General features: G+C 48.5%; 1 protein-coding gene across 1 annotated transcript in view; it reads right to left on the bottom strand.

Moving 5' to 3' along the window:
- The window catches only part of KSR2 (kinase suppressor of ras 2), a 391,791-nt gene that overhangs the window by 37,987 nt on the left and 330,013 nt on the right, over nucleotides 1-23,791 (bottom strand). The window contains exons 11-14 of the mRNA XM_068563176.1: nucleotides 23,122-23,163; nucleotides 22,397-22,469; nucleotides 19,335-19,383; nucleotides 17,153-17,520 (exon numbers count right to left, since the gene is read on the bottom strand). Of these exons, the coding sequence (XP_068419277.1) occupies nucleotides 17,153-17,520; nucleotides 19,335-19,383; nucleotides 22,397-22,469; nucleotides 23,122-23,163 (532 nt within the window). The remainder of the gene's footprint in view (nucleotides 1-17,152; nucleotides 17,521-19,334; nucleotides 19,384-22,396; nucleotides 22,470-23,121; nucleotides 23,164-23,791) is intronic.

Below are 23,791 nucleotides of genomic sequence, written 5' to 3'. Positions count from 1 at the left end.
CGAGATGCTCTGACAGTTCTCAATGGTCTACAAACGCTTCCAAACAAGTCCGCTGAGAATCCTTGATATGTGCCTCAAATCCCAATGGGCTGTGCTAATAACTGCGTTGGAGGGACTGGCCTCAGCTGGGAAAATGCTCAAGACGGTTGCGACCCCTTCCCTGCCTTTGAAAGTACTTGATGTGTTCCCTGCTTGGTGCTCCTCTGGGTCTTTTGAACACCTAGAAGAAACGGAATCCTCTTTTGAAGAGGACTCGGAGACAAACCTTTTGATTAAAGGCAAGAGCAACTTCTCAGCCACAAGACTCTCTGTTTTCATCAAAGAGAGAAGATGACAAGAGGGCTCAGGAGAGGGGAGCTCTGCTTCTCATCCGTCAGTCACAGCCTGGGGACGGCCACTTCCCCAGAGACCAGAGGGCTTAAGCCCCAAGAAGGGGGTACTGATTGCAGGTCCCCTCAGTTGCCATCCCAACTTTAAACTTGGGTCACTGCTGCCTGCTAATGCAACTAGAAAGTTCTCTTTGCCAAGAAAGTACTTGTGTATGCTTGCTTTGACAGTAGCAGAGCTAAGTTCAAGTCCCAGCTCCACCCTTACAAAAGTATCAACCTTATCTGGTAGTTGGGAAAAGTCAAAGTGCTTAGAACACTGCCAGACATATAGTCAGTACTTCATGAACTATTATTATTGTTCTTATTATGTGATTTTAAATTATCCCACAATTCTCTAGTCCTGGTCACTTTATGAAGAGTTTTCAGTTCTGGCATTTCATACGCTCCTCCTAGCCACCCAGGGAAATATGTTATCCCCGATTTACAGATGAGAACACTGAGGCCCAGAGAGGTGACATGATTTGTCCAAGGTCACACAGTCAGCAAGTAATCAGGTTAGAACATTCACCCAGAACTCCTAACTTCACATCTGAGGTTCTTTCTATTGCAGCACAGGACATGAGTTGTATTTCTGTCACCTCCATTGGGTACCCATGGTGCAGGGCTAGTAGTAATAAAAACTGCAACAGTAACAACAAATGCTAACACTTACATAGCACTCAGTGTGTGCCAGGTTCTGTTCTCAGTGTCTTACATGTATGAGCTCACTTAGTCCTCACAATAAACCCATGAGGTGGAGACGATTATTATCTCCATCGTACAGATGCAGAAACCGAGGCTCAGAAAGGCTAAATCATTACCAATACAAAAGAAAAACTTGTGCTGGTAAATCTGCACCAAAATCTAATTACTCAGATCCGGACAACTGGTAAACTAAACATTTCCCCACAGGCTCTTTTGGTGACGATCAAAACTTGGTATCTTCTGATGATCCAGAAGGCCAGGCACTTGAAGATCTACAGAAGTTTGACTTTGACATGCAAGAACTTTCTTTTTCAGTTTAAAATTTCTACACGGGGAGAAATTCCCATAAATTTGACTCCGTTCCCAAGGGTGAGAGAAGTGGCCAGACTGTGACACTGAGCTGGAGGGCCTTGGAGAACAGCCAGAAAGAACACTGCTGTAGGTTACATATGAAAGTTGTTAAGAGAGAAAATCCTAAGAGTTCTCATCACAAGGAGAAAATATTTTTTTCTATTTCTTTAATTTTGTATCTATATGAGATGATGGACGCTCACTAAACTTGCAGTACTCATCTCAGGATGTAAGTCAAATCATCACGCAGTACACCTGAAACTCATACAGGGCTGCATGTCAATTGTATCTCAATAAAACTGGAAGAAAAAGTAAGTAATTAAAAAAATATTCAGGGGCTTCCCTGGTGGTGCAGTGGTTAAGAATCCGCCTGCCAATGCAGGGGACACGGGTTCAAGCCCTGGTCCGGGAAGATCCCACATGCCGCGGAGCAACTAAGCCTGTGCGCCACAACTACTGAGCCTGCGCTCTAGAGCCCACGCACCACAACTACTGAGCCTGCGAGCCACAACTACTGAGCCCGCATGCCTAGAGCCCGTGCTCCGCAACAAGAGAAGCCACCGCAATGAGAATCCCGTGCACCACAACAAAGAGTAGCCCCCGCTCGCCGCTCAACTAGAGAAAGCCCGCATGCAGCAATGAAGACCCAACGCAGCCAAAAATAAATAAATAAATAAATAAAATTTATTAAAAAAAAAAAATCTTCTGACCTTTAAAAAGAAAAAAAAAAAAATTCAAACAAAGAATTAATTCAGTCTAAGATGACACAGGACAGCCTGGTGGAGTTAAGGCTCAGACTCTGGGCTCAGAAAGGTCAAGTTAGACCCTGACTCAGCCTCACACAAGCCACTTCATCCAAGTCCCAGGCTCCTCATCTGTAAAACGGGGACAACAATTACATGAAGCAATGTCTGTAAAGTTCTTAGCACAGAACCCAGCATGTAGTAGATGTTCAATAAATGTTCCCCTTAATAAATATTCACAGTGCCTTTTCACAACAATGATTCAACCAAGCAACCAACTTCCCTTATTTTTAAAAGGATGCTGGCGGCTGAGCATCAGTGATAGGTTTTGAAAACAACACGGTGCAGCGCTCAGAGAGAGCGTCTCCCCCGAGTACATTCATCTCCGGCCTCAGCGACTCCACACAGCCATTCTGATGAATTTCAGCTCTTTCCCGCTGGGCTGCTCCTGGGAATGCATCTTCCAGCTGTGCCTCAGACCCCTCCAATCGCTGTCACCAGCATCACTGAAGCAGTCCCATCATCCTTCTGGTTTGGAAGGTGAAGAGCTCCGTTACGACCTGAATCCTAGCCCTAACCTGGAACGCACATGACAGACACCTAGGATCACAGCTGGGGGTGTCAAAGGTCACTGAGCAGGTGAATAGGGAAGTCTGCAAGTAGGTATAAATCCACAAGCCAACAAACTCTTAAGGCTGCAAGAATTCTGAGTGCCACTTCTCCAGTTGCATCTTGCCTGTCCTTTCAACATCAGCTGAAAGGACCTCTTGTTAAAACACCATCTGCCCCAGGTTTCCATGATAACACAGTCTCCTGGTTCTTCTCTGACTCTCTGGCCCCTACTTAGCAGTCTCTGCAGGAACCCTCTGTTCCCACTTTGATTTTTTTCCCCCAGGGCCGCTGGTTCTCAAAGTGGGGTTCCCACACCTGCAGCATCGGCGTCACCTGGGAACATGTTAAAAAGGCAATTTCTTAGGCCCCCATCCAAGAGCTACTGGATCCGAAGCTGAGGGTAGAGCCCAACAATCTGTGTCTGCATGAGCCCCCCAGGGGATTCGAATATGCAGTCAAGTTTGAGAAGCACCGCCCCGGGCCAGCTCCCCAAGCCCACGGCTCTTACTGCCTCACAGCACAGATGGCTCTCAGTTTTACATCTCTAGGCTAGAACTCATCTCTGAACAACGATTTATCTAAAAGCCTACTTAACATCGCCTCTTGAAAGATTGAGCGGCCCCTCAAACTCAACCCAACTCTTGATTTTGCTCCGCGAACCTGATGTGGTTCTGCAATCTCTTTCTCAGTGCGTGTTGTCAGCACCTATGCAGCCCCGTATCCCCTCTCCTGCCCTCCCCACCCCACCACCATTTCCGGTCCTTCCCTCCTCTTTCCTTCCAGTTGACACTGGAAGGCCAAACACGAACAGAACAACGCAGCCCTTGGGCAGAGGGGATCTCTGGGTGCTTGGACATCCAGAGACTAGAAAGAGTGAACACTAAATATAGTTCCTCTTTAAGGCAAATCTCTCCTTGGATTTCTGCAGTTCACCAAAAAAAATCAGCGAGTGCCTGGTACCCTGCTTGGCTCTAGGGATACGGTCAGTCTCTGTCTGCCTCTCCTGTTCTCCCCTTCTGCCAAAACAAACTCTTATTTCACATTTGAAGATATATGCTCCCAATGCATATATTAATATACCTATCGATCTTCCTCTTGTCGGTCATTATCAAGATTTATTTATCCCCCCAGCTCCCCATCGATTGAGGAAAGCAGTATTCCCAGTGGTCAATCAATTCTGATATACTCCATGACAAAGAGTCAATATCTATTTATTATTTGATTTATGGGCTTAATTATCTTAAACACGATCAGGCAGGGACAAAGCAGAAGTTGAGCAGTGTCCAAGCAACTCTAGCCAGGTAACCATCAAACCCTACCCCAGGGCCGGCGAGTTCCCAGAGTGGTGAAAACCCACTGATCTGACATCTCTCACTCTCTGCCCGTTCTGGCCACCTTGGAGTCTGCCACACAGGGAGGGAGGGAAAGGGACAAATACCAGGGCCAACTCAACAAGTCACAAGACTGGCAAGTTTGGTGGCTGGGACAATGAATCTGACTCGGACGTGGGGCAACTGTTGCCCTCGGCGGGGGAGAGGACCCAGCAGTGGAGGGTTCTAAGAGGTCCATGGGGCATGGAGAAGGGAGATAGACTTAGGTATGTCTAAGGGAAAGAGGACAAGAAGATGGTTTAATCTGGACTTTGGTCTGAAACACACAGTCTTGGGTTTAAATCCTGCCTCTTCCTAGCTTTATAACCTTAGGCACCGTGCTTCCTCTCCCTGCTTCCTTGTCTATAAACGGCAGAGTTGCGTGGTGCCTACTTCAGAGGGTTGTTAAAATGATCTAGAAGACAGAAAAACCAGAATGCGCACACACGTCGATCAGATTGCAGGGAACCAGCTTTTAATTATAATTTCAGCTCCCTCCGTGAAGCTGCCCCTGTGCTCCTGAATCTTTGTTTAACCACCGCCTGCCAGAAGTGCAGAAGAAACCGTCCCTCTGGTTTCGGGAACACATGTTAAGGAGCTGATGTTGCCCACATTTGCCTTCAAAACATGGGACTGCAGCCAGCTATTTTTAACTGGGGTAAATAAAGCCGTTGAAGATGCCTTCACTTCCAGAGGGGCTGCCAGCTCACAGTTGCTTTCCCCTTAGGGAGTCGAGCCGAGTATCTTTTAGGACCTGGGGCATTAAAACCTGCGCTGGCCACGGACATATATACACTGCCAAATGTAAAACAGATGGCTAGTGGGAAGCAGCCGCATAGCACAGGGAGATCAGCTCGGTGCTTTGTGACCACCTAGAGGGGTGGGATAGGGAGGGTGGCAGGGAGGGAGACGCAAGAGGGAAGAGATGTGGGAACATATGTATACGTATAACTGATTCACTTTGTTATAAAGCAGAAACTAACACACCATTGTAAAGCAATTATACTCCAATAAAGATGTTAAAAAAAAAAAAAAACCAAAACCTGCGCTGGTTCCCACTGACGTCAGATTAGGGTCAGCAGCGACTGTCCACATCCTTCTTAAGTCGGGGAAGCACGTCAACAATCCTGAGACAAGCTCTGCTAAGAAAAGGGATCGCCCCAAAGCGGTCTTTCTAAATTGCAAACCGGACATTGTCACTCCTCTGGTTACAACTCTGGGTGGCTTCCGCCTGCCTTTAGGAGAAGAGTTCCGAGTCCTTAGCTTGGCTCTCGAGGTCCTTTAAGACCATCTCCGGCTTCTTGTCTCTTGTTATTCCCCACACGGATCCTACGTTCCAGTTCCTGCCTCTTGCGTCCCATCGCGGCCCATCCCCCTGGTCTGCTGTCCCCTAACATCCAGCCCTTTGCACGTGCCGGCCCCTCTACAGGGAATGCCAATACATTCTTGTCCATCTGGCCAATTGGTTGGATAAGGGGGCCACTCTGGGGCCCCACAGCCAGCCCACTATGATCCTATGGCAGCAATTAGGACCCTTTGAGAATCACCCAGTTACTTGTCTGCCTGTAAGTGCCACGGCCGCAGAGGCCGTGCCCGCCTCTTTTCATTCCCAACATCAGGGCCAGGACCTTATACGTGATGAGTGTTGGAAGCAAATACCCACAAACCATTCAGCCTCTTTATTGTATTTTTATCATCTACATCACCTTATTGGCATCTTTTTTCTTGCCATCACCACTAACTCTCCCACATCCTATAGCCACCCCATGACTGGTTTGTACTATATTTTACTTATGTCCCACTCATTCCTCAGTGATTCTAAGTAAATGGTACCATTCATACTTGCCTAGAGAAGCAGGCTGTGATAACGCGTGCGAATGTATTTTTGGAATCTGTTATTCATTCATTCAAAACATATTTAAGGAGGACCTAATATTTTAGGGGCTGGGGACACAGAGGTGTGTCAAATAGCTGAGGTCCTGCGTTCCTGGGGCTTATGTTCTAAGGTAGGGGGGGAGGGGATGTAGGGAAAGGAGACAAGCAGCAAACAAACTGAGGAACAAAATATTATCTTGTGGTGAGAAGTGCCCTATGGAAAATAAAACACAGTGATGTCATTAGGAGGGACCGGGGGCAGGGAAGCTGGGTGGCGGGAGCCTCTTTGGATTGGCTTCCTGACTCCAGGTGCTTCTGGTTGCTTCTACTGCCCTGCCTGCTGCTTCTCAGTCTCTTGTGCAGGGTGGCCCTTCCTGACCAGGCCACTCAGTGCTGGAAGTGCTACAGGCTCTGCCCTTGGATGACCCTCCAGGGTCATCTAGGGGAGAGAGGAGGATGACCTCAGCGTCCACTGAAGCCCACAGCTTCAATCACCACTTCCACGCAGATGACTCACATGCGTTTATTTCCAGCCCCGACCTTTCATCTGCGCTTTAGACCAGTATATCCAGCCCCGACTTGACATCTCCTGGGCAGCTCAAAGCTTACAGAGGTTAAGCCACGTGGCCAAGGCACAAGCCTGGAGCAGAGCTAGGTCACAAACCTAAGAGGTCAAACCACAGCAATCATTTCATACCATCTGATATTATAATAAACATAAAACATCTTCTCTTTGTAGCGCCAAGCTTTGGCACCTGAAAATATACTACTTCTCCTAATTGCTGCTATCATTTTCATTATTGCTGGCATCATCACTGTTATTATGTCATCATTATTACCATAGTGACCGGATGATACAAGGTATCGAGCACCTCCAGTTACAGGAGGCATTAAGCTACAGCCTTTTCATACAAGATCTCCAATTCTTACCCCTACCTTGCAAAAGAGATCAACGTTATCCCCATTTTACAGATGAGAAAACTGAGGCAAACAGGAGTAACGACATTGGCAATAACAGACTCAAACCCGAACAGGTATTATCCATGCAGAAATTATTTAGTGAAAATAGCCGGCCATGAACAGGGTTGGTGGAGGAGTCTACCTTCAATGGGAGAAGGAGATCTACCCATAAATGTGTGTTTGCCACAGAGCTGCTGGCTCTTCATCAAAAGCCATGTCATTTTCTTCCCAGGGATACAGTGAGTCATTTCTCAGCCTCCCTTGCAGTCAGGTGTGGCCAAGGGGCTGGGACAGCCTATGGTACACGAGTGGAATGATGTGCACCACTTCTCAGCTTGGCTCATGGATACCTCCCATACGACCCTTCATGTTCTTCCTCTTTGCCCAACTAGAAGCAGAGGATTCTGAGCCCTGGGGACAGCTCCAAAAGATGGGATTGGGTGTGAATCCCTCTACACATGGAGAACAGCCACCTGCCATCCAGAAACACCCACCTCAAACTATTACATGAGCAACAAATACCTTTCTCTTGAGTTAAGCCACTTAATGTTATTAAGGAGGATGTTAAGCCACTTAAGTTAAGCCACTTAATGTTTCAAGGCTTATTTGTTACCGCAGCTACTATTACCCTGACAAATACAGACTGTGAGTTGGCATATATACTCAGAAAACTGCCTGAAAGGATACAGAGCAAAATGTTAATGTGATTCTCTCTGGCTGGAGACATTCTGGGTGAATTTCACTTTCTTCTTTTTGCTGATCTGTATTTTCAACAACAAACGAGTTATCACTTGTGTAATAAGACGCAAAAGTCAAGGGATGACAGCTGTCACACATGCCAGTGTAGAATCTTTGAGATCTGAGGAAAGTGGTGGCCAGTGGCATAATCTTCACCCATGCAAGTTCTCTGCTGGTCACATGATCATTTACCAACAGGCATGTACAATATACATGAAATGATGCTAATAATAATAATAATGATTTAGTACATTTATAGGCTTCCTTCACAAAAGTGCCGTGGCATTTTAAATTCCAGCACAATTGAAGACAGCCACAGACAAAAAAAAACCTTTTCAGCTGTGCTTTATAAAAAGGGAAAGCAATTCAGCTTTTTGAACATAAAAGGAAGCCAATTCCACTAGATGACGGGGGCGGGGGGAGGAATCTTCATGTGCTCAGGCCTCCCAACTCTTGTATGATATATTTAGGACAGTCAAACTGGCCTGAAGAAAAAAAAATCAGAAAGCCCACAAGTACATAGTTACAGAAAAAGTAAGTCGAGATCTCATTCAGGCACTGAATTACCATCTTAGCAGAAGGCAGCGTCCTCCATTTGTCAAACATAGCAGCTTGGCAGTATTATATTTGAAAACATGAAAAACAGGAACTGATTTGGAGTTGGAAATAAATAACCTATTACATAGCTCCCGATATTTACTGGATTTAAAATGCTGTGCAAATGAGGCCCTGTGGGATTTCATTACCACCTCAGCCCTGGGAGATGGGGACGGGCTGGATGTCGTGTGCATGGGGGCAATACAGTCAAGATGACATGACTGCAGAATTGCGCTTGGACTCCGGGCACCCAGCAACGGGACTGATGACACGCACTAAACGAGAAATAAAATCTTCCCGACAGCAGTGGGAAACGCTGCCCTTCCTTCCTTCTCTTTCCTGGGGTGCACAGCCCAAGCCCCTCCAGAGACCAGACGTTTAGGTAACACTCCCTCCTACTCCCGTCCCTGTAAAAGCATCTTGATGAAGTTCACTGTGTCCCCAAATGCAGAGGAATCATTCAGTATCTTTCCTGAAGCTCCACGCGGTAGAAACACCACGCTGACGGCCAGGACACCTCGGCCTGTGTCCTTCAGAGCTGGGCTTGGTCGACGGCCTCATGGCTCTTGACCAAATGAGTTTCGACACATTTGATACAAGCAGCTGAGTGTCAGAGGAGGCAGCAGCCAGGCCACCAGGGAACTTCCAGAGTGGTGGGAGCAGCTCCTGTTTAAAATCTTTCACTAGCTTCCCCGGCATTAGGATAAACTCCAAGGCTTCAGCTGCACTTCTGAGGCCCCGCAGCTCCTTCCCTCCCCCCACCCTGCTATCACTCGCACTTGCTTCCTTGTGGTCCTCAGACGTGCCCATCTCATTCCCACCATGAAACTCAGTCTACCTAAAACCGGGTTCCTCTGCCGAGTTTATGAGTAACCTCTGTACCCAACACTTTATTCCTTTTCTCGTCCCGCCCCTGTTCCCCCTCAAGATTGAGGAGTATCGAAGAAAAGGGGGGATTGTAACCGAGCAGAACCCTTCCCGGGATAGACACCCCCTGCCATGTCCTCCCCTTGCCTCTAGTTTATAGAAAAATTTTAGCCTCCCAGGCCTTCCCTGGGTTTCAAAGAACAAATTTAATTAGAGAAGTGAGAAAATGCAGAAACAAAGGAAAACAGTCAAGCAAGACAAAACAATAGTAGTTTAGCCATTAAGCAAAGTCAAGGACCTTCAGTTCCTCGTCAAGGGCTGTAGATAATATTCTAAGCCACATCCTCTGAGCTGTTTTGCAGACACTGAATCCCCCACCAGGTGGAAGAAGTTAACTACATGCTGCCCACAAGCATGTAGACCCCAGACCACACCGGTTGGAACCAGAAGATTGATGATGTTGACTCCCGATTACTCCACCACCAACCAACCAGAAGAATGTCCACAAGCTGATCACATACCCCACACCCTCCTCCCTCACTCTGTCTTTAAAAACACTTCCCTGAAGGCCATTAGAGAGTTCAGCCTGTACTCCTTGCTTGACACCCTGCAGTAAATGCTGCACCTTCCTTCACCACAACCTGGTGTCAGTAGGTTGGCCTTACTGTGTGTAGGTGAGCAAACCCAAATTTGGTTCTGTAACAACCTCAGGGGCTTTGCACCTGCTGTACTGCTGCTTAGACTGCTTCCTCTGCCTCTCTGCACAGCCATCTCCTCCTCGTCATTAGGTCTCAGGTCAAATGTCACCCCCCCACCCTGGACAACTCTTCTGAGCGCCTCTTCAAAGTAGCATACCTGTGGCTCCGACCCCAGCCCTCCCACTGTTTGTGGCCTTCATAGCACTTAACAAAGTGCTTTAATTACCTTAATTGTCTGTTTAACTTGTTATTATCTGTCTCTTCTACTGGCACATGAAGTCCTTGTGTAAAATGTAGGAACTATGTTCTGAGCATCCAGCCCCCAGCCTGGCTCTCAGACAGGTCCAGTAAATGACCGTGGAAGGTACATTAGTGAACTGAAGCTAAGAGACGGCTCTAAGGCCCCTGCTGGTTCTCACACGGGGACATGCTAGGCCCTCACTCACCTTGGACTCAGCTGCTCAGCTCTCCGTGCCTCCTGGCAGAATCGCTGGGTGAGGGGGCAAGGAGGTTTCGAAGTATGCAGGAAATGCTAGGCAGTAGAAAAGTCCGCTCGCCTGGCACAGGAAGCAGGAACAGGTTTCTTTAAAGCAGGGGTCTGAGCTCCAGCATGCATCAGAATCTCCTGGAGGGGCTTGGGCCCACCCCCAAGCCTCTGATTGGCGGGGAGGGGATATGAATTTGCATTTCTAACAAGTTCCCAGGTGATGCTAGTCAGGGGTCCAGGTGATGCTGGTCAGGGGTCCACACTATGAAGCACAGGTTTAAACAACTTGGGGAATTCTAGATAATTATTTGGGGGTGGGGACTTCTGGGCTACCCGACCATTGTGAGTTGCTAATATTAATGAAATGAGTCTTTTACAGGGAAAGAGAGAATAAGACAGCATGTATGTGTTTGTACGAATGAGAGAAGGGGTGTGGGAGAGAGGACAAGAATGGGAGAGAGAAAGGAGAGAGCCGGGGTGTCATTTAGGGTGTATACGGAAGAGGTGTGTCTGTTGGCCCCATGGGAACTTACAGGGCATTTCAGAAGTACATAAACAGAAAATCAAAGCTCCAAAAAAATGAAACTCAGTTTAATAAGAAAGTGGTTCTCAAACTGTGGTGTACCCAATCCTCTGGAACTTAATAAAAATGTCAGAGGCCTTGGCTCGTTGGAGTGAGACGGGGCCTGGTCTTGTATCGTTACCAAGTCCACCAGCTGATTTGGATATGATCAAATGTGGCAAACTCCCCCGACCGGTTATTGCTTATGAGCTGAGCCCATCCCCCTCAACCTGGTGGCAAAAAAGGAACATGCTAGACTAATATTCAGATGTACAATTGCTCATCTCCAAGTTCTGCCAGTTATTTGTTCTATGACCTGGGCAAGGGCTCCCTTGACCTCGCCGACCTCAGACCTCAGTTTTCCCACCTGTAAAATGGGCGCAGTGATAACCGGGAGACCATCACTGTGCCTTGCTGAAGACTGGTGGAATCTGTTGCTTTTGGGGGTTTATTTTGGGGGTTCTGCATTTATTAACATTAAATAAATGCCCCTCAATCAGGGAAATGGTTTCAACAATGAAGATCAGCTGTGCCTCCTTCAGTTGCAAGAAAAGGAAGCAGGTGACAGAACCACAGTCTCTGCCTGACCCACAGCTCTCCATGTCCTCCTGTCCTGAGGGAGGGCTGATGCAGAAGCTAAGGAGGACAACGAGACATTGTGATAACCTTTCTGGGGAGAATGAGGCAGTTTCTCCCTCCCTAGGCTTCCCCTACGCTGGTGCAGAGCCTCGTCTGCTGTTAAGACAGCAACCACGATAGGGCGGTCTTCATAACACAGCCTTTCCTGGGCTGGCCAAGGGCAGAGGGATGGGCTGGAGGAGACGATGCTGGCGGCAGGTGAAGCCGTCAGCTCTCTGATCATGTTGGGAAGTTAGGGTAGATAAACTGACATTTCCTTGAACTGTTGTTGCCTCTGCAGCTGCCAAAATACTTCCCTTAGGCTGTCACCCTTCATTTTGGAAGTTTCCCAGTTTTTGCTCTCAAAGACACTAGATGTTGTCCCTGCCTGCTGCACGGAGCATAAAATCCAGACCAAGCTTTTAGGTCCTACGACAGAGGGTCTCAGAGCGTCTCCTGACTGCTGATAGAGTCACCTGGGGAGGTTTTGTACTGAGGTCCCAGCCCCATCCAGGCTAATTAAATTAGAAACCCCAGGGCAATGGTTCTCAGCTGGGGCGACTTTGCCCCAGGGGACGTTGGCAATGTTTGAAGACATCTGGGTTATCGCAACGAGGGACTTGGTACTACTGGCATCTAGTGGGAAGGAGGCAGGGATGCTGCTAAACATCCTAGAACGCACAGGGCAGCCCCCATAAATGAATCATCCCGCCCCAAATGTCACAGTGTCGAGGTTGAGAGACTGGGGTAGGTGTCGGTATTGTTTTAAAAGCCCCCCGCTCCCCAACCAGGCTTGAGAGCCCCTCCCCTCCACAATCTGGCTCCTGCCAGCTTCTTTACCCTCATCTTCTACCCTCTTGCCCTCACCCACCATGCTTTGCCACCACAGTCTTCCTTCTGGTCCTCAAACACTCCCTGCTTATTCCTACCCCGGGACCTTTGCATCTGCTGTTTCCTCTGCTGGGTGTGCCCTGTCCCCGAGTCTGCACAGCTGGCTCCTAGCATCCAGGTCCCTGCCCAAATACCACTTCTTCAGAGAGGCTTCCTGGACCCCACACATACCCCCCCAAAATAACCCCGACACCCAAGTCCCTCTGTAGCACATCTCTCCCGTTTGTTTCCTTCAACAGACTGGGACCTACTTGAATTATCTCATTACCACTTTAGTACTAGTCTGTCTCTCCTACTAAAAACGACAGCACCCTGTGAACCGGGTCCATGTCTGTCTTGCTCACCATCATCCCCTAACGTCCAGCAAAATGCCTGGTGCTTAATAAGTGTTTACTAAATATCTGTTGGATGGATGGATGGATGAACAAGCACTGGAGAAGGACGGGGTTCTCAAGCTGTCAGAGGATGAGGTGTATTGATGATGGAGACCTGTGCTCCTGTCCTGGCTCCACTTTTCCTCTCCTGGTCTCAGTTTCCACATCCGTAACACAGCTGGGATGGGTTCAGTGGGATCAGGATCCCCCAGTGAAGCCCTCTCGGAGACATCAATTTCAGGGATTTGCTTTGTCTTTGTCTCCATGGCCCCAAGCTAAGGTAGGTTGACCCATACCCCTGTCACCAGATAAATAACAAATTACCTCCCACCGAGATCCCAATACTATGTAATTCTGTCTGGTCTATTTTCCTTGGAAAATTTCCCTGCTTCCATTTCCCTTTGCACTAGCTGGATACATCTGACACCAATGCTGGGCTCATAATAGTACTCCCTGGCGACACTCTTTAAGGCAGGGTTCCCCAATATTAGTCAAATTAGAATGGGCTGGGGAGCTTGGTTGAAAAGGCTTCACCTACAAATAGACTGGATGCACCAGACTGAGGGTAATGTGGCAGACTGAAAAATGGCTCCCAACGATATCCAGCTCCTAATCGCTAGAAACCGTGACAGTTACTTTATATGGCAAAAGGGACTTGGCGGGTGTGATTAAGTCAAGCATGTTGAAATGGGAGCTTATCTTGGATTATCTGGGTGGATCCTACATGTAATCACAAGAGTCCTTGTAAGAGGGAGATGTGACCCGTGACGCCCGAAGACGCCATGCTGCTGGCTTTGAAGATGGAGGAAGGGGCCACAAGCCAAGAAATGCAAGGAAGGCAGCTCCAAAAGCTGGGAAAGGCAAGGACACAGATTCTCCTCTACAGCCTCCAGAAAAGAAAGCAGGCTTGCCTTGATTTTAGCCTAGCGAGACCCACTCCAGGCTTCTGACCTGCAGACCTGTAAGAGAATGAATGTGTGGCGTTTTAAGCCATCAAGTTTGTGGCAATTTGTCATGACAGCCCTAGGAAACTAATAGAGGTAGCACCCAGGAGCCTGCATTTTAGCGACCTACCTCCCTTTGTTGGCTCTGATGCAGGAAGTCCTGGTGGACCATATTTTGGGAAGTGCTGCTCTAGAGCAGTTCCAGTCTGCTTCTGAAACAGCCCAGTCTCAGAGAACCAAAGAAGGACCCTGCAACAAACAACTGCTTTTACCTGCTCATTTTACAGATGGGGAAAGTGTGGTCTAAGAAACGCTGCAGCAAGGTAGAAGGATGAGAGATGCTTTCATTCAACTCTATCTTTATTGGCTTTCAAATTCCATCTGGAGTTTTAAAAAATGAGCAATTGTGCCGACTGTCGATAGCTTTGCAATCATCTCATAATGACCCAATCGTGAAACGATTTAGCAATACTGCTGCTAATTGCATTTGTGGATCTAGCAATTGGGTAACTAGTTGGTTATTACTCATTCCCCAAGAGCCATATACATCGCATTACAAGGAAGCTAATCTTAGAAATACTTGTTAACTTCAACGATAATTACTAGGTAATTGGCTAGAGCACGCCATTGTGAATTTATCCGGAATATGCCAGGTAATTATCTGGTCTTATGTTCCCTGTAAAATAAATCCAGGGTCCAGAAACTGTTCCAGTTGGTTGGCTATCATCCAATCATCAACCTCTGCCAACCAACTGCACGAATGCAAGTGATTAATCAAATTACTCAAATATTTGGTTTCAAACTGAATGTCCAGATAAGAAACCTGGGTGGCCAACAAGTGGACGTTGCTGAACGGGAGAGAGGAGGGCACTCAGCCGCTCCCTAAGACAAATATATAACGACACAATAATATGGAATAAATGCCACTTCTTTGGGGCTCATCTGGCTTCTTCAAACAAAATACCAAAACACTTCAGAGACCAATTATATGTCCCAAAGCTGCAGAGTCTTTATCATGGTGCCAGGAAAAGGCTGCGCTATTTGTGAAATCTGCAGGCAGTTATGGTGCTTGGGGAGGGGGACTCAGAATTTCGTATGTAATAGAAAAGGGGCTGCCAACGCAGCTGGCTTGCAGGGGGAGTGACACATTTTCATAATGACCACTCTTTTTTCAAGGATGGCTGCTGACTGAATCCATCCATTTCCAATTAGCCAGCCCTTGGGAAAGAGGGGAGGGAGGCTTGGGTAACTGGGTTCCACTGATACCCCTGAAAAAGTCAGAGGCTGGTAGGTCCTTAGAGGGTCTAGGCAAAGGAGAAGAGATGATGGATTTCAAATTTCTAATCTGGGGATTTGAAAAAGAGGGGTTAGCAGGTCAGAAGGTGAGGGGCTGACCAGAGAGAAAGTTGGGTTAACAGACTGGTGGGAACAGTGGGCAGAAGGCCAGTGGTGGGGGAAAGACCACCTTCCAACCAGACTTGTGCACCTCAAGTAAAGGACCATTGACAGCCTGCTAATATAGATGTTACATACTAGAAAGGGGAAAGAAAAGGGAGCTAAGGGTCTTACGTGCAGTGGTAGGTGGTAAGAATGGCCACAGACTGTCTCTCTCCCTGCATCCACATTCTTGCAACATGGCATTGCAAATCCTCCCATCTAAAGGCAGACTCTGTTCCCCATGCCTTGGATGGAGGTTGGCCACGTGACTTGCTTTGGCCAATGGACATCAGCCAACGCAATAAAGACAGAGATGTGAAAGGCACTTGTCCAACAGGGCTTGACCTCTTGTTGTCTTGCTGCATTTGGAACCCTGAGACCACCCATGGGAATGAGCCCAGGCTGGCCTGTCGGGGGGATGAGAGGCTGTGTGGAGAAGAACCGAGGCACCCCAGCTGACAGTCTGCCAACCAGCAGACACATGAGTGAGGGCGTCTGAGACTGACCAGCCCTCAGTCTGACCAGCCAGAGGACCACAGACACATCCAAGAGCCCAGCTACTGAGCCTGGCTCAGCCCAGAACTGTTTGCAGACTAGAAAGAAACTGTGACTTTGGGGTATTTGTTACTCAGCAAAAGCTTACTGATACACTCACCTAATCAGGACAGCTCAGCCCCTGAATATGATCTGGGCTGATTATTTGAGAGCCACTTCTGGTCCTGTGTAGAGTTGAGAACCGCCAATTTCTACCCTGGTTTAAGGAGGGTTGAAGGGCCATCCTTAGATCTCTAGTTCTTTGCAAGCACTTACCATTTGACACGTGGGTTCCAGTCAACCCACCAACTGCATAATCAATGGTGACAGACAATAACACACCTTCTACCGATCACCCAGGTCTTACAAATGGACTCAAAAAGGCTTTGTATGGATCACAAGGGAACAGATCAAAGACATAGCAGCTCTTCCCTGAGCCCACAGCTCCCACTATGGCACCTGCCAAAATGCGAGCCTTGTGTATTTGGGATCTTATTGCTTGGGTTGAGAATAAGAATGAGAAGGCTCCTAATGGACACTTGGCACCACAGGACACACCAAGGACACTGCTGCTGTGGCCAGTCCTAATGCAACAGAGGAGCAAAGGCCAGAGTTTAAAAACACACCAAAGGATTGTTCCACAACTGTTCAACTGAAACCAAAGCTATTTTTTTTCAATGCCTACAGGTTAGAGAGAGCAAGTCCAAGAAAGTTCCTATCGTGTGACATTTTCTTAATGTCAGTGCTCTGTTAACTACCCTTTTTGTGCAGCTATAGACCATGGATCCTGGATATTTAAAACAACAATGGTAGAGTTCTACAAAAGTGCTCTGCGATTTTAATGAAAGCCAGAGCAAGTCATCAGAATGTCAGTCCCGGGGTCAACAAACTAGGGTCTGCCGGCCAAACCCAGCCCCTCGCCTGGTTGTGTTAATAATGTTTTATTGGCACACAGCCACATACGTCCATTTACATCTTGTCTGAGGCTACTTTCGCACTACAGCAGCAGAGTTGAGCAGTCACTAGAGAAACTGCATGGCCCGCAAAGCCAAAAATACTGTTGGGCCCTTTAGAGAGAAAGTTTGCTGACCCCTGATTTAGCCTAATCCATTCAATTTACATTTGGAGAAAGTGAGTCTCAGAGACGTTGTTTCACAAGCATGGAGCACAGGCGGGTTTCGAATCAGCCTTTCTGACTTCCCATGTGGTGCCCGCTCCAGGGCACCATTCTGCCAAAGAGTTCTAGCATTAATCGTATTTTCTGGAATCGCAAATCTTAAAACCATGTAAGTTGTGATTGGTAAAGCCAGAGGCTCCCCATTTACCGGAACGCTGAATTTAGCAGAACCCGCGTTTCTCAACGCTGCCGGAAGCAGAGCTTCGGGGATGAGTCTACGGGCGGGGAGCCGACTGGGACTGACCTGGTGATGATGGCCAGGTGGGGCGGGCTCATGCAGGCGCCCATGAAGAGCACCACGTTCTCGTGCCGCGTCTGCCTGTAGGCCATCACCTCCCGCTTGAAGGCCTTGAGCTGCTCCTCGTTATCCCTCTCAATGTCGATCAGCCGGATGGCCACCTCCCCGTGCCAGCGGCCGTGGTACACCTGCCCGAAGCGGCCCTTTCCGATGAGCTCGCCGATCTCCAGCTGCTCAAAGGGGATGTCCCACTCCTGAAGGAAGATGCTGGTCTGGCTAGCCTTGCGCGGGAAGCTCCGGGCCGAGAGGAGGGACAGGTTCATCTCCTCAAAGTCATCCTCCGACTCCTCGGCCTCATCGTGACCCTCCTCGTTCTGCGGCCAGAGGGGGAGAGGGGTCAGTTCCCACCACTGCCCCACCTGCCCACCGGGTCCCACTGTGCCCCATGGTGTGTTTTCGGCTGGTGCACACGTGTCTCTCCATTTGCCCAGGCACCTCCTGTCGATCACTGTACTGCAGTGAAGGAGCTGACAGGGAGATCCTGGCGATCCATCCCTCTTGTGCTAAAGGGAAACTGAGGCTCAGAGAGGGGAAACGCCAGGAGGACCACGTATTCCGGTTTCCCATGACTTTGCCCGTTTGGGCACTGAAAGTCTCACACTTGGAAAACTGGCAAACGGGGATGGTTGGTCCCTGTGGGAAGAGCCTAGCTCTGGTCAGGCAGCCAGGCTGAGCTAGGATTAAGATTCAGGCCTCTCAGATCCTAATATCCGATGCCCTCCTGCTCGACCATGATGTTTTGACTTGCCTGATCATTTATGTGGGAGTAAGAAAGACGACAGGTTGAAATACGGGTACACCATACACCTGCATATAACGTGTGACAACCCTCGACATGGAGGGCCTTCGCTTCCTCAGGGAATTTGGAATTGATGAGGCAGAAACTGAGAGATGTCAGAGCTATTCAGCACAGGCCAGAGGCCTGGGGTTCCTGTGCAGCTGAGATACACGAGGGAGAGGTTGACAGAATGAGCCTAACACTCAGACCAAATGAGCTGGAATATGGCCGCTGTGTGACCTTGGGCAAGTCACTTCACTTCTCTGGGCCTTCTTTTCCTCATCATAAAGTGGGGCTAATGACATCTGCCCCTGGGGGTGGTGTGAGGTTTTCAATAAGGCGAAGATCTGTTGAGTTCTTTGCACAGACCTGACTGCCTGTATGAAACATCTGCTGGGATGGCTTAGAAAATGCAGATTCCTAGGCCCCGCCCAGATTTTCTGAACCAGAATGTCATAAGGCCAGGGCCAGGACTCTGCATTTTTACCCTGCACGCCCACATGACTCAGGCACACTTAGACGTGACCACTGCAACAGTTAGACACTCAAGGCCCAGGGACCTACCTTCCCAGCCTGGTGTCTGGGGGCGCCTGGGGCTGCAGGGTCCTGCCCCTTGGGTTCTTTGGCTGGAATGGGGGAGCAGCAGGTGCCTGAGCCGGGGGGATTTTCAGGGGCTTGGAGTCTGACAAGACAGCCGGAGAAGGTGGCCCCTTGGCTGGGTACAGGTCTCTCTGACCCCAAAACCTGAGCAAGCTGTCCCCAATGGCACACTCAGGAAATACACCTTCTTTCACGGTCATTTTCCAACTACCGCAATGGTTCCAGAAAAGGACATGATTTTCTCTGGAAACCCTGACTCCACTCCCTTCAGTTCAGGACACACCAGCAGAGCCGAGGAGTCAGGGCTCTGGTTCTCACCCCGAAGACTTCATTTATTCCTCCGGGAGCTCTGGCAGGTGGGAAGAAGCCCCAGAACATTCTCAACACCCCGCCAAGCCAGTGTCCCTGAGGCTCCCGTCTCCTCTTACCACATGTTCTTTAGAAAGCAGCGGGGCACATCCCCCTTGGTACTCACCCAGCCCTGAGCTGAATTTTCAACTAAGAATGCAAATCACTTGCCAACTTCTGCACAACTAGCTTTTCCGTGATGCACACCATATAACGGCCCATTAGGCTCAGTGCCGGGAGGGGCCATCCGCTCGTTAGTCGTCCCGGAGTCAGAACAGCCATCAAACAGGGCCACTGCACCCCCAGCCCGCCCCCAGCCCTCTGCGTCATCAAAGACATCAATCGGCTTTGCCAAGTGGGTAGCCCCCGGAAAAAGTTGCTTCATTGCTCTCCGGTTCTCACCTCTGAGGTTGGCTCCACTTCAATTTGAAGTAATGGATTTCCTTCCAAGCTTTAAAGAAAGAAAAATAAACGTGACCCTCAGGTGAAAAGATGGGTCCATGCATTGACTTGATCCATGTAAGAAATGTCTTAAAATGAGAAGTCCTCACCACCAAGCCTTTTTCTCCAATTTCACTCCAATGCTTGTGTCTAGAATAATCCATAACCTTGCCACCAAGGAGTGGTGTACAAGGACATTGTCTTAAATAGATTTTCTGGCCTGCTCAGGGCTCATTTTTCTTTGTTGATTTCCACTAATCTAGCAGTTCCCTTATAAACTGGCCTAAATGCCATGGATGGCAGGATCCTTAGAGCTCTAGGTGTTTGCTAGGAAAGAATGAATCAGATCTCTACAGTTCTGAATCTTTTGGAAGGATCCTAGTGTTCATTTGGTTTTTTGCTCATTTATTCATTCATTCATTTGATTAGAATTATGTGCCAGGAACAGTGCCAGACCTTTAGAGGGATACAGAGTTGAAATTGACATGGCTTCCTGACTTTAAGGAATATTTATATTACTACTGTTGTGCAGATAGGCTACAAGTAACAAGGGTTGAAAGTTAGGTATGTATTGAATAAATGGAGGGTGATGGACATTCCCAGGAGAGAGGATTACTGGATATATTTGAAAGTTAGCAGTGTTTTGAGTTGCACCTTGCCAATCACGTTCAGAAGACACGTGCAGGGTGAGAAGGAGGAGGAGGAAGCCAGACTGTATTGGAGTGGAAGACACAGGCGTGTGTGTGTGTGTGTGTGTGTGTGACTCATGCATTCATGAGCTTGTGAGCTGCAGTTGTGTTCTGAGTACGGGAACAAGCTGGGTATGGGTGCTGGGGGCACAGCGTGAGGGCTAAGTGTCCACCGAGGACTGTGTGGGTATTATGGAATGTGCTCTGTGCAGAGGTTGTTCTGTGTGGGTGTGAGTTGGGTGTACATACTGGGGATGCTGGGGGAGGGGGCGTGCCATTCTTGACAGTGTAACTGGTGATGTACTGGGGATGTGTGGGCGTATTGGAGCACACGGTATGTGATGGAGATGTGGGGCACCATATGTGTTAAAGGATTTTGGGGCGAGTGGGTTTTTAGAGCAGAGGATGTGTTTACGGAGTGAGCTGGAACAGGTAGGAGAAAGGGATCACAATGGCCACCACACCCCCTTCCTACTTCCGCAGTGGAAGCTTAGCAGATTCCCCCGACCCATCTCCTCATTTGAGGGGGACCTCCCCTATCTTGACCCTTGGACCTCACCCAGAAAGCTGCTGACCCTGCAGACAGAGTCAGTCCACTTGCTGGAGGAGGAGTGGTGAGGGGGGAGTCTGGAAGACTGTAAGAACTCAAAGAAGGAGAAAGAAGTAGCGTTTGCCATCTTGTTAACCAATAATTTACAGTACAGCTTGGGAACGCAGAAACCACGTCATAACAGCTGACATGCTGGAAACCTGACACACTGGGGGAGATTTGGGTGGAACAATGCAGCTGGAGTCCTTCCCCATGCCCAACAAAATGGACTGCTCGCCTCTGCTTGCATCAAGGCGTGATTATAGCAGCCGGGGCTATTAAATGATTTCCCTTCTGCAAAGAGTCAGTTCCCATCACTCCACGCACATTTAAGCAGATCGCAGGCACTTATTGACTCCGTTTTCCACTGGCACTCCCTGACTCTCAGTTAATAACCTGGAGTTCATCTTGCACAAATTGTGGAATTGGTTTATGTGCAGCAGAGAAATGATCTGGAGCTAGATGTCAGCACAATATCCCTAGGCAAGTTGCTGCTCCTTTGATTTCAGAAATGTACCATTTGGGTCTTTAACAAAGGCTATAACATGGGTCAGAAAGGATGGAGCAGCTAGGGTAGCCAGAAGAAAAACCAAGTAGGCAAAAATGTGAGTTGGGAAAGAAGTCAAATCAAAATTAGGTCCCTAGCATGCCCCAGACTTGGGTCACAACCAAAGAAGTTAAGGAAGATGATTTCACTTTGTATGCACAAGCAATAGACCACCTGGAAAGAGGGTCTGTATCCTAAGGATGCTAAAGACACCACACACAGAGATGTTTGTTGCAGAGTTGTTTACAACAGCGAGATATGGGAAGGTGTAAGATCCAGCGGTAGGGAAATGGTTAAGGAAATTATTCCGCATCGATGTGATATTTTACATTCATTAAAATCAATGTGTATGAAGAGCCCAGAATAATATGAAAGAATGTGATGTTATAGCATTAAGGGATAAACAGAGCACGATGGAAATTGCATATAGTGTGGATCACAAGTATGTAAAATATGAATAGAGCACACTTCTAAGAGTGGTGCAATTATAAGTGATTATTTTTCCTTTCTTTTTTTTACAGAATAGTCCAAATTTCGCCAAATTAGCTTACTTTATTTTTATAATGTTATAAACCAGGGATCAGCAAACTTGTTCTGCAAAGGGCCAGGTAGTAGATATTTTACACTTTGCAGGCCATACGGTCTCTGTTGCAACTACTCATCTCTGCTGTTGTAGTCTGAAAGCCTCCATAGACAGCACATTGTGAACAAATGGGCATGGCTGTGTTCCAATAAACCTTTATTTATAAGAATATGCTGAAAGTTGGACTTGTCCCATAGGCTGTAAGTTGCTGATCCCTGGTATAAACCTAAATTATCCTTTTTAAAAGGGGGATAATGATGCAGAATAATTGCCCTTTCATTAAGCTCTAGCTATTGCCTAGGGGAAGTGGTCTTTCTGATCATAGGAGGGTCTGGGGGTCTGAAGGAAATGGTCTGGCCCCTGGAAATCACACTTGATCGGCAGGGCCAGGGACACAAGGCAGAAGTGACTCAAGGGGATGGGTACTGTCCCTCTCTTGGCCTGGGCTGTCACACTCTCTCTCTTTTAGCTTGAGTTATTCCCTTGTCTCTATGGCCCCCTCATACTTCTCCCCCGCCTCCCACCCCATCAATTCCAGGAGAAGGAAGAAAGAAGACATGGACCCTGAGCAAACTGAAGGGCCAGGGCAGGGGAAAAGGTCTCTGTTCCACTTACATTGGATTCGAGGTCACTGGATGCAGGATGACCTGGGGCGCCCGGGTCGGCGTCTCTGGCACCGGCACCACATCTGAGAGTCAAAGATTAGACAGTAAGAAACCAAACTCGGGGTCCACAACCACCCCCAAAAGCCTGATTTCCGGGAGATGCTGGCAGCTGAGAACTTCTCACCAGACCATGAGTCCCTGGGGCTGCCCAATCCCCTCTCTCCCTTCCCCTGGCCACTTGAATTTACCTGCCTAGGTGCATGAGTGGTCTAGATGACATCCTGAACAAAGTTCCCCACTGCCACCTGGGGGCTCCCGGAGGCCCTAAGCCTCTGGCCTGAAGCACCCACTGGATCCTCCTCACTCCTGAGTCCCCTTTGGGATGATGAGGCCACTTGGTTTCACGTCTCCCAGTGCCCGATTCAAGCCCCTTTGACCATCCCTCCCCTGCCACGTGGTTCTAGACCCCTCCTCACCCTTGCCCATCCTTGCACTGCAGACCACCCGCTCAGGTCTTCCTACTGTGCTCTGGGACCTCGTCGGTGCCATTGTGCCCTTGGACCCCGCACCCTTTCCTCCTCCACCTCCATAGCCAGTCGCCAGCCTGTGGTCTGGGGATTCCACCCCATCCTCTTGGGGCTCATTCACCCCGGCAACCTTCGCCTCCATCCCCTCCAGCAGCTGCCACGCCTCAGAGGGCTTGCTCGGGAGGAACTGAGCTCACATGAAACTCACCTGGGAAAATGAACTGCTGCCTGTATTTGTAGTAGTGGGACGCTTGCGAAAGAAAGAAAACATCACAGTGAGCGCTGCCCCGGAGCGGGCCCTTCAGGTAACAAATGGGGCTCCTGTGGCCACCTGTGGTTCTCTGCCCGCCCCTGAGGTTTCCAGACTTCTGCAGACACCCCGAATTCCAAGGGACTGAGAACATGTGTAAAGAAGCCAGAAACATCCAAGCCAACCCTCCCACTGACACTCCCTGAAAACAGAGCAGCCCAACTCAGAGAGCCAACCTGAGCACAATCCCACCTTTGTTAAATGCGTAAGGACACACATATACAGAGAGAAAAGCCTCCAAGGCCATAATCTAACACAGTAATCTTCTCCCTTCTGGCAGAGCAATGACAGTGGCTTCAAAAAAATCTTTTATGACCACAATAAGGTATCACCTCACAACTGTTAGGATGTCTATTATCAAAAAGACAAGAAATAACAAGTGTTGGTAAAGATGTAAAGGAAAGGAAACCCTTGTGCATTGTTGGTGGGAATGTAAATTGGTAGAGCCACGATAGAAAACAGTATGGGGGTTCCTAAAAAAATTAAAATTAGAACTACCATATGATCCAGGGATTCCACTTCTGGGTATATATCTGAAGGAAAAGAAATCACTATCCCAAAGACATGG

The sequence above is a fragment of the Eschrichtius robustus genome, chromosome 14 (genome assembly GCF_028021215.1).
Source record: "Eschrichtius robustus isolate mEscRob2 chromosome 14, mEscRob2.pri, whole genome shotgun sequence".
Lineage (NCBI taxonomy): Eukaryota > Metazoa > Chordata > Mammalia > Artiodactyla > Eschrichtiidae > Eschrichtius > Eschrichtius robustus.
This window is presented reverse-complemented; position numbering and strand designations above follow the sequence as displayed.